The sequence below is a fragment of the Thermoascus crustaceus genome (genome assembly GCF_041956765.1).
Source record: "Thermoascus crustaceus strain CBS 181.67 unplaced genomic scaffold VTN00scaffold_14, whole genome shotgun sequence".
In the NCBI taxonomy this organism is placed as follows: Eukaryota; Fungi; Ascomycota; class Eurotiomycetes; order Eurotiales; family Thermoascaceae; genus Thermoascus; species Thermoascus crustaceus.
Window position 1 is genome coordinate 86,713 of NW_027192540.1, and position 10,496 is coordinate 97,208.

A 10,496-nucleotide genomic window follows, 5' to 3' on the forward strand; every position below is an offset into this window, starting at 1 on the left:
ATCAGACACTGACAATGCGGATCATCTTGCTAACAATGCATATAAACACTTCACAGATGAGATGAGAGCTTCACCAAGAGGAATCCCCGCTGACCACAGCTTCTGGCTTAGAATCTTCCTCATGCACCTCATGGAGGATCCCACCCTCTGTCTCTCGCAGAGCTTCCTGCGCGATCCTCTCCCGCTCCTCAGGGCTCGCATCGTACCAGTGAGAGACCACATTGGCATCATCACCAAACAACGCTCCTATCTCCTCGAGCGTACGACCCTTGGTCTCAGGGAAGAGAAAATAGATGACAATGACATAGCAAGCAGACGGGATGATGAGCACTAGGTAGAATCTCCAGCCTATATTATTCAACGCAACCGGAGCCGCGACAAGCGTGACCTCTGACGCGAGATAGAACGCAATAAGGCCTAGCGCAACGCCCTGCGGCCGCAGATGGTTCGGGAAGATTTCCGCGACGTAGATATACTGCGTCGCGTCGATGAAGAAGCACCACCAGAAAATGTAGAAGAACATGAAGAAGACACCCGCTCTCATACCCGGCAGATTATCCGTTCCCAGATACCTGGCCGTCAGAGCACAGAGGAATATCACGGACACAACACAGCCTACGGAACCGATCAGCATGAACGTCCGCCGGCCGTATCGGTCCACATAAAATGCTGTCCATGTGTTTCCAACCATGGTGAAGCTTGTCCAGCAAGCATTGAGCAGGAGAGGAATCGACCCAGTCAGACCGAGACTCGCGTAGATGAGGACGCCGTAGTTCGTCATGACATAGATCCCGAGGAACTGGTCACCCCACATAAGCAGGCAGGCAGTCATCGCCCGTTTCAGGTTGGCTGGGGTGCGGAAGATCTCGAAGCGTCGAACCGTCATCGACTTGTCGAACTCGAACTGCTTCTCGATGAGGTAGAATTCCTGCCTGGCTTTGATGTCGTTGACGTCTTCCAGGGTCTTATGTAACCGTCTGACGACGTCAAATGCCTCTCGGCGTCTTCCCTGTTGGAGCAACCAACGAGGGGAGAAGGGAATCAGGGGACTACCGGCCAGAACGGCCATGGGAAAGACGACTTGAAACGCCAGTGGGAACCGCCAGGCAAAAGATGCGGCCGGGTCTGTTGCTTTCATATGCCAGCAGGCGTATCCCAGCCAGCCCGCCAGAGTGTATCCCACCGCATACATAATGCCAGTGACAGCAACCATGGCTCCCCTGGTCTCCGCAGTCGAGACCTCCGCTTGGTATATTGGTACGACGCATGCAAGAATGCCAGCGCCCACGCCAGCTATGAACCTGCCAACAAGGAACATGGCCATGTCAACCGCTCCAGAGCAAAGGGTACCACCAATGATGAGAACGATCGATCCTATCTGCATTGTACGCTTGCGACCGTAGTAATCCGCCGTCCAGGCTTGGATAAAACAGCCTGCGATAGCACCTGCGGAATTAATGCCATTGAGGGCTCCGATCATGTTCGTGGTGTGAGCATATCCAGGTTTTCCGGGGGCTGGCAAATTGAAATATGTGTAGAAATTGGGCTGTCCGACCGTCGAGCCGATGATGGCCAGGCCATAGGCACTTGCAATGGTGCCGATGGCCACAAAGACCACGACCCACAGGTTGTAGGTGTTTACGATGATGTGTTGCAGCATGGTAGCTGACAAAATGATATATGTGGAGAGATGAAGAAAAATAAGAAAGGCCAAGACGAGACAAGCATCAGAAATATGCATTATATGGACGATCATCACATACCTGAGTGTGGTGTCTCTCCGCTATGCAGCTAACGCTTCTTCCGCCAGAAAAGGAAATTCCAGTCGAAATGCGCCTATCAGTCCCGTTGATCAGCGACAATCCCGCCCGGCCACACCGCCGGGGCAGAAAGGCCCCCATGGGGTGACAAGCTCATGGGGCTGTATGGGGAAGTATTGGGGTACGTGAGGTCCACTGGCTGCGGGGGCCTCTGGTTTGCCTCGTACTAGGCGCTGGAAAGCCGAGGGCCGACCCGACAGCTCGGGATATAGCCGAGGAGAAATTTTTAGGTTATCGCACGTCAAGCCCCTGCGGGGAAGTCCGGGGCGATAAGCTTGTTTGCCCCAGGTCTTGTCCCGAGCTCGGGCCATCTCCGTTGCGGGGAAGCGGGCCATTGGCTGTCCACTGTTTTTATTTCTGCTGTATAGAGTCATCCGATATTGATCTTCGGAAGCCATGTGGGGTTGCAGACGGACAATAGCCGAGAGTTGTGGAGTTGGTCGCAGCTGACGACGTCCTGTTCTCTCACGCGATCGTACAACGTCACACTACATATGGAGGATTTTAAACGACGAGCTCTCATATCCCTGAACGTGGGATAGCAGTCAAGAGATACAATTCCTTGTTTATCAAGATTTACGCTAGTCTAGCAGACTTCCATCTCTGGACCTCAACAATGGGCTCTGAAAACAACCCCATCCAGCACAAGGGCATCTTCCACAATCTGCCCACCTTTGACCCTTCCATTACCGGCCTCACGGCAATCATAACAGGCGCAAATGGCATATCCGGCTTCCATACCATGCGTGTCCTCCTCGAGAGCCCGCAGCGCTGGTCGAAAATCTACGCTCTCTCCCGACGCCCTCCCCCGCCGGAGATGATGGCTCTGCTCCCCGCCGATCATCGATCCCGGGTACAACATGTCGCATGCGACTTTCTCGACTCACCAGAATCTATCGCAGAAGCTCTCAAGGCGGAAAACGTAACCGCGACCCACGTCTTCTTCTACTCCTACCTCCAGCCCAAACCGCCACCAGGGGCCAAGATCTGGTCCAACGCCGACGAGCTCGTCAAAGTCAACAGCGCCCTGCTCTCCAACTTCCTCTCGGCCCTGCCCCTGGCCGACATCACCCCCTCGCGCATCCTCCTCCAGACAGGTGCCAAAAACTACGGCGTCCACCTCGGCCGCACGAGGACGCCCTGTATCGAGTCCGACCCGCAGCCGTCCCATCTCGAACCCAACTTCTACTACCCGCAGGAACGCATCCTGTTCGACTTCTGCAAGGCGCACCCGGAAACATCGTGGAACGTGATCCGCCCCTCATGGATCATCGGCGCCGTGAACAACGCGCAGATGAACGCGCTTCACCCCGTGGCGGTCTACGCCGCCGTGCAGGCGTATAAGAACGAGCCCATCGCGTTCCCTGGGGACTGGGACAATTGGCAGTTTGAGTGCCATCATGCGTCTGCGATGCTCACCGGGTATTTGTCTGAGTGGGCGGTTCTGGAGGATAAGTGTAAGAACGAGGCGTTTAATAGCCAGGATACGAGTCCCATGAGCTGGGATCGGTTGTACGAGGAATTGGCAAGGTGGTTTGGTATTGAGAAGGGAGTCGTCGGTCCGGAGGAGGACGAGAGCAAGTATCATGTTGTCACTGGGAAGAGTGGGAAGGATACGCCCATGGGGTAGGTGACAGCATACTCTAGACGTCCTTTTCGATAACAGTACCTCTTCGTTCAATACTAGTGCAAAGCTAACGATTCGCAAAACCAGCTACGGCCCCCCAACCATCTACCGCACCACATTCACCCTCACGCAGTGGGCCCAAGACCCCGCCAACGCCGAGGCCTGGAAAGCCATCATGGCTGCGTCCAACGGCCAGCTCAGGTACAACCCGTTCGACGACATCGAGGCCGGCTTCGGGTGTGCAGACGCCGCGCTCGCGCCGGTGCCCGTCCTGTCCATGAACAAGGCGAGGCGGCTCGGCTGGACGGGGTTCGTGGATACGAGGGAGAGCATCTTCAAGATGTACCAGGAGATGGTTGAGCTGGGGATGTTGCCGCGGATGAAGGTCGATGAGGCGAAGCCTTTGGTGTAGGCAATGCAAGTGACTCAATAGAATATTCAATCAAACTCAGGTACTTTTGCCTAATGCGAAATGGCACATCGTTGCAGATGTGAATTTTATGCATTGGCGCGGTGTCGTGTTTCTTGTTACCCCCAGGGGCAACACCAGAGAGTCACCAATCAGAGAGATTATCCAGCCAACATTGTGAATGCTATTATAAGTTATACAGCTGTAGACAATGAGTGCAAATAAAGTTCGATTATAGGATGTGATGAATCGAATCAATACCCATATGTTATGCTTGAGATAATTGTCGCCATCATCAAGACTCATATGTTATTGGTCATCATGTTTGCTTCTTATTCCAATCCCTGTATACGGTACCCCCTTTTTCTTGATGTCTTCAGTTTTGCTCCAGTATTATATATCCCATCAAGACTAGCTACTTGTCTCCCATTCCAAGTTTTCTTATCAGCCACTAGGTATCTTTAAGATTGTCGGACTTGAGTGATCTGTCTTTTTCTATCACAGCAGAAGCATCCAAAACGGTGGAAACAAAACCGTTCATGGTGATAGAGATTTTTGTTCTGTTCAGTCTGCTGGGTCTAGAGGAGATAGATTGGACTAGGTGTGTAATATAGGCATTTCTATTATCTTTGTTGCGCTCTTTCTCTCTGCATGCATAGGTATGTATGTAAGATTGAATGAAAATGATCATATTGGTTTTCACTAAAGTGTATCTAATGTGCTACAAGGAGAAAAAGTTGATTACCTAGATAACTCTATTTGCCATTCTCGTTAATAATAAATAGATCTAGATTGCTTTCTTTTTGTCTGTACAATGAGAAAACAGATTTTGTTTTAGAGGATAGCAAGAGATTATGGCTGGATTTTGAAACTTGGTTGTATCCCATATATAATCAAGCCTACACTCATTTCACTACTATATAGCACAAATGACAATAGCTGAGGGAAAGGATGTTGACACTGCTCTGCGGAAGTATATATAATATATTATCAAGTACTGTAATAGGAGACGGGTGTTTCGCTAGGATGTTGCATGTCATCTCTAGGCATTTGACAGATGTTGTATTTCAAGGGATGCATAGATATATGTCAGGCAAAAGAGATAGAGATAAAAGGGAGGGGGGGGGGGGAAGGAGATATGTCCGGAGCGAGGTTCATCCGGGCCGGGACGGGCTATATCTCCCCTCGACGAGTCGGTCTGCTTTGCTTTTCACAACATCAAAATCCGCATATCCTCTAGAAAGGATATGTCTCATTCAAGACACCTGGCGACCTGCTGTCGGAACATCTCTTCTGAGGATGGAGTCCGACCATACCCCGCCGGGTCGGTGAACTCCCACATAAGAAACAAACGCTGAAGCCTCATGAAGAGACGCCAAACACTGTCAGCGAGGGAAGTATGGTATGGAAGCACAACACGCTTCCAATCCCATTTGGACGAGTGGTAAGTGGTCCCTCCGGGAATCAGCCATCAGCGTACTCAGACCCTATAGAACCCCTTACGGTTCCAGAAATCGAGAAACTTCCTCAGCAGCACGCGATCAAACGGCACGTATTGGATCGACGGCGCGTCCGCCAGCGCCGCCAGCGTGTTCGTCGCCACATAATGCGGCGTGTAGCGGCTCGTCTGGAGCCGCGACAACCGCCCCAGCACGGGCTCCTGGAGCAGCGGCAGCAGCGGCAGCAGGGGGTTCTGCGGGTCGGTGTCCTTGGACTCCCGCAGGAGACGGACGAAGTCGTCGTAGGGGATCATCTCCACCGGGTACCCGGTCTCGTTAATGATCGCGTGCGTCTTGTCGAAATTGACAGAGCGCGCCGGGTCCGGCGAGACAAGGCTGTACGAGCGTCCCAGGTTCGCATTAGAGGACGCGATGTGCAGGACGGCCGAGCAGACGTAGTCGGCCGTGACGTACTCGAGCCGCTGGTTGGGGAGATGGGGATACTTGCCCAGGCGGATGCAGCCCACGATGAAGCGTGCGAAGAAGTCGTCCGGGTTGCCCACGCCGTGCCCAGAGTCCCCGATGACGGTGCCTGGGCGATAGATGCTCACGGGCAGTCCGCGATTGCGTAGCCGGCGCACCATCTGCTCGGCCACCCACTGGCTTTGCGCGTATCCGATATCGAACTGCACGCCGTGGAGGTGCGGCGCCAGGGGCTCATCCTCCTGCAGCGAGCGAGTCCCCAGCACCAGGCCCGTCGCCCCCCAGGCGTCGATGGTCGACAGGTAGTGGAACCCCTTGCGCCGGCCGGTGGTGGCCACGCGGAGGACGTTCTTCGTGCCGACGACGTTAGGCAGGTAGTGGGATGCGTACGATTCGCAGAAATTCACCTTCGCCGCGAGATGGAAGATGACGCTCGCCCAGTCGGCCAGCCAGTGGAACTTCTCCCGGCCCAGCCCCAGTGTCTCGTCGGTGATGTCGCCCTCGAGCACGGTGAGCTTCTGCATCACCGCCAGCGAGTTCGTCCAGAGATCGTAGCGCTCGAGCGCCCGCTGGACACGCTCACTCGCCGTCAACGAGCCCCGGCTTCGTGCCAGGCAGACGATCTCTTTGACCCCAGGCATGCCCAGCAGACGGCCGAGCAGATGAGCCCCAAGGAAGCCGGTGACGCCGGTGATGAACACGCGGCCTTCCTTCTCGGACAGCCAGTCCGGCACCAGTTCCAGATCGTCCGCGAGTTTCGAGTCGGCTGCCCAGCGCGCCGTCTCGTCCGGGGCGTCGCCGCCCTCGACGGAATGTTCGATGTAGGAAACCAGGTCGGAGAAACGCGAGTGCTCGGTCAGAGCACGCATCGAGATCCGCTTGCCCGTCCGGTCCCAGATCTTCCCGATCAGCGCGGCAGCTTGCATGGAGGAAGCGCCCAGGAGGAAGAAGTCGTCGTTGGCGTCGAAGTTGCCCCGGTTCAGGAGCTCCGTCCAGATGTTCTTCACGATCGCCGTCATCGCTCCTTTATCATGAACATGTGTGGTTCCATTCGTGACCCCATTCGTGATCGGCTGGCTCTGTTGATAACTCTCCGCCAGGGCTTTGCGGTCCACCTTGCCATTGGCCGTCAGAGGCAAGTCGGTGCGGAAGACGACTGAATGCGGGATCATGTAACTCGGCAGCCGCTCCTTTGCGTAGGAAAGTACATTGTCCTGTCTGATCTGATCCGCAATGGACGGTATCACGAAAGCCACCAGCACCGGCTCCCCTCCTTCGGCGCCTCCTGACCGCAGTTGCAGGACAACGGCCGCCTTGAGCCAGCCGCTGGACACCAACGTCTGCTCGATCTCGCCCAGCTCGACGCGGAAGCCTCCCTGCTTGACCTGCGTGTCGACGCGGCCGATGAACTCCAGGAGATCCGTCTCGCCTCGCCGTTGCCAGCGTGCCATGTCCCCGGTGCGGAAGAGACGAACCGTACTTGATACCCGTCGCTCACCATGGCCCAGCTTTGCGGCTTTGACGTCCAGGAAATGCCGCTCGTTCTCTGCAGGTCTGTTGATGTAGCCCAGTGACATGCCTGGGCCGCCGATGCATATCTCGCCTTCCTGGCCCGGCGTCAGGGTCTCATCCAGCAGATAGATCAGCGACTCTCCCGCGGGCCTGCCGATGGGGATATTTCCGGTGTCGGTGTCCTCGAGGCGGACGAGATGCGCCGTCGCGAAGACCGTGGCCTCCGTCGGTCCGTAGCAGTTCCAGAGATTCTCCGGGCCCCGTCCATGGGGTTGTTGGAGGAGGACCTGGCGCATGGCCGCAGCGTTGGCCGCCTCGCCGGCCGTCAGCAAGTGCCGCACGCCCTGGAAGGCCGTGGGACAGGCAAAGGCCGTGATGCCGAACAGCGAGGTCGTCATGAAGAGCACCGTCACGCCCTTCTCGCGGATGAACCCGCGGAGAGCGAAGGGGTCCGTGGCGACGTCGCGCGGCACGACGACGATCGAGGCGCCGCACAGCAGCGACGCCCATATCTCGAAGAGGGAGAGGTCGAAGCCCGGGCTGTTGATCTGGGTTACTCGGTCTGTCGCCTCGAGGGGAGTCATCGGCGTGCGTGTCGCCACATGGATGATACCCCGTCCCGGGATCTGGACCGCCTTAGGCTTGCCCGTCGAGCCGGAGGTGAAGAGAATATGGCTACGATAGTTCTCATTTTCCTTTGTCCTCAGGTTGACAGAGCGTGGCAACACCCGGTGACCGTTGGTCATGTTGCCAGCTCGAGGGGTAAGGGGAATGATGTTGAATCCGGTCCCCTGCAAGTCCTCGCCCTGGTCCGTGATGACATGTTTCGCCCCGATGTCCTCCAGCATATCGATCACGCGCAATTTGGGCGTCGACGGATCGATGGGGACGCTGGTCCCCCCGGCGCGGAGGACCGCGACCTGAGCAATCACCTGCCCGGCGCCGATGCCCGTGAAGATACAGACGGGCTCCTCGGGGCCCAGCTGTCGCTGGCGGAGGGCGTCGGCCAGACGGTCCGCTTCGACGAGCAGCTCCATGTAAGTGAGCGTCCTCGAGCCGTCCGTGACAGCCAGGGCGTCCGGCGTGGAGTTGACCTGCTGGCAGAGAATGCTCTCCATGTTGCCTGAGCCGGTACATTTATATCAGTATTCATGATGGCATCAAAGCAGAAGGGGAAGCTCACTTGATAGTTGACTTCAAGTACTTGTACCTTGTGGAAAGAAGAGTAATCGGAAAATCGCAGTCAAGGAATATCTTCAAAGCAATCGCGCTTGCTTGAGAAGAAGCACAGTCTTCAACCCGGAATCTCCAGGTATACTTATACTTCTTCCCTCCGGTCCCTTCCCCCTAATTCCCCAAGATACTCCTGCCGCCATCCGTACGACGACATACATCAACAGAAGCCAAAACCCCGCACCATTTTCCTCAAAGTCGTATGATCTGAGTCAGATCCATCCCATCTTCCATGCGAGATGGGTCACTTAACGCGTTCTGCGGGTGCTGCCAACGAACGGAAGAACAGACCTTTGCCATGCTATACTTGATAGAAGTGCCTCCCAGGCTTGTCAGTAGACACATGACCTCACCGAGAGACGAAAATCGTTCCTGTCTCGTCCTCAAGATTGTTGACGAGTCACATATGCGGTTCCACTCGAATGTATAGTTTTTGGTAGGATGATGACGTTTTGATCATAACAAAAAGCTCTCATATACCCATAATGACGCTTCACGCGGGGTAATTACATTACCTGCATGGAACGTATCTGATGCAATGAACTATAGGGACCTTCTAGACGGAGAATGCTTAACTTGGCCTTCGTTAGACATACTTTTTGTTAGATAGATAGTTTGTTCGTTGTACTGCACGGTCCAACGCTTTGACCTTCGAGATGACGATATGCCGCAGATAGATTTGCGAGTACAGTTCAGGTTTCTTTCTTATGGAACCTCTCTTAATCTTACTTACTTGACCACATATATAACAATATTTGTTCTAGGACACACCCTTCGATCCATGAATGTTGAGCTGCTCCACCTTTTCTGTACAGAAGGGACTAGTCAAAATGTCCTTCTGAGCAGCAACTAGTTAATTAGTTAGATTTAGTTAGTCATACTGTAAGAAACGATTTCATCCCTTTCCCTCAATCTAAACAAACACCAAACGACGCTAACGCTAAGCCCTGGAATCGAATCGCAACAGGCCTGAGGAAGAGAGTGTGTGTGAGTTAGGTTAGTTGACTGAGGCACGACACGGCATGGCACGCGCAGGCGGTGAAGAGGTTGACACACACACACACCGCATGTCTTGCATCGATCTATCTAAGTCGGTCTAGCCCGACCTATTTCATGTTTATGATGAAGATCCAGGCCGCAGGAAAGCCTATACCTACCTAACCAACTAACTAAGGGAGATTTGATTTGAGCTACTAACGTTCTACAGTACCATCCCATAATAATACATACCTAACTATGTACCTTCATGCAGAGTACAGTACATGAAAGTTTACCCAGTTGACAAGCCAATCAGTCAATTAAGCGATCAGCTATATAAACCTGATGAAGCACGAGGGATTGTCAGTATTGTACTATAGATAATTCCGCATGGAGACCATGTACTACCGTAAATCATACATACGTAAAGCCTGCATGCCATGTATGCATGCATGCATGTATGTACGCTAACGATGTGATGTATCATCATCCTTTCTACGTTGAAGAGGAGTAAGTAGCCGCCAAGAAAAGAAAAAGAGTTCAAGCAGCCAAGAAAGACAGGCACTCTTGGCTGGTCTGTTCTGACATTCCTTTCCTACTGTGGTTAGGAGTCGGTTGGATGGGTGGATGGGTTTCCCTGGTGCGAAACCTAGGGGTAGATGGTGGCTGGCCAATGCTAACCGGGTGTTTTGTGATGCTGCTTTTGACTGAATCTTACCCTACCACCCTTGCAAGCAAGCTCTTTCTTTTGACAGGCAGGAAAACGTGCTTAAAGCACCTTTTGGCAGAAAACGACTTCTTATTACTTTATGTACGGAAATATTAAGTTTTAATATTATAATGAGTTATTTTCTTAAAACCTGGCCAATTTGGCATAAGATATAGATATAGAAGGGAAAATGCTTAAGAGATCTTCACTCGGTCAACAAGTTGAACATCAAAATCAGCACCTATACAAAACACGTTTTTTCTACGCGTCATTCAACCCGGAGAGG

At 53.6% G+C, this 10,496-nt stretch overlaps 3 protein-coding genes across 3 annotated transcripts; 1 reads left to right on the plus strand and 2 right to left on the minus strand.

Moving 5' to 3' along the window:
- Positions 1-70: 70 nt before the first annotated feature.
- Positions 71-1,660, minus strand: VTN00DRAFT_3336 (uncharacterized protein; the record flags this gene model as incomplete). Its single annotated transcript, XM_069429642.1, has 1 exon — positions 71-1,660. The coding sequence occupies one exon, from the start codon at positions 1,658-1,660 to the stop codon at positions 71-73; it is 1,590 nt and encodes a 529-aa protein (XP_069282866.1).
- A 776-nt stretch (positions 1,661-2,436) lies between these two features.
- Positions 2,437-3,859, plus strand: VTN00DRAFT_3337 (uncharacterized protein; the record flags this gene model as incomplete). Its single annotated transcript, XM_069429643.1, has 2 exons — positions 2,437-3,446; positions 3,535-3,859. The coding sequence occupies 2 exons, from the start codon at positions 2,437-2,439 to the stop codon at positions 3,857-3,859; spliced, it is 1,335 nt and encodes a 444-aa protein (XP_069282867.1).
- Positions 3,860-5,336: 1,477 nt separating this feature from the next.
- On the minus strand, positions 5,337-8,408 carry VTN00DRAFT_3338 (uncharacterized protein; the record flags this gene model as incomplete). Its single annotated transcript, XM_069429644.1, has 1 exon — positions 5,337-8,408. The coding sequence occupies one exon, from the start codon at positions 8,406-8,408 to the stop codon at positions 5,337-5,339; it is 3,072 nt and encodes a 1,023-aa protein (XP_069282868.1).
- Between the last annotated feature and the right edge of the window lie 2,088 nt (positions 8,409-10,496).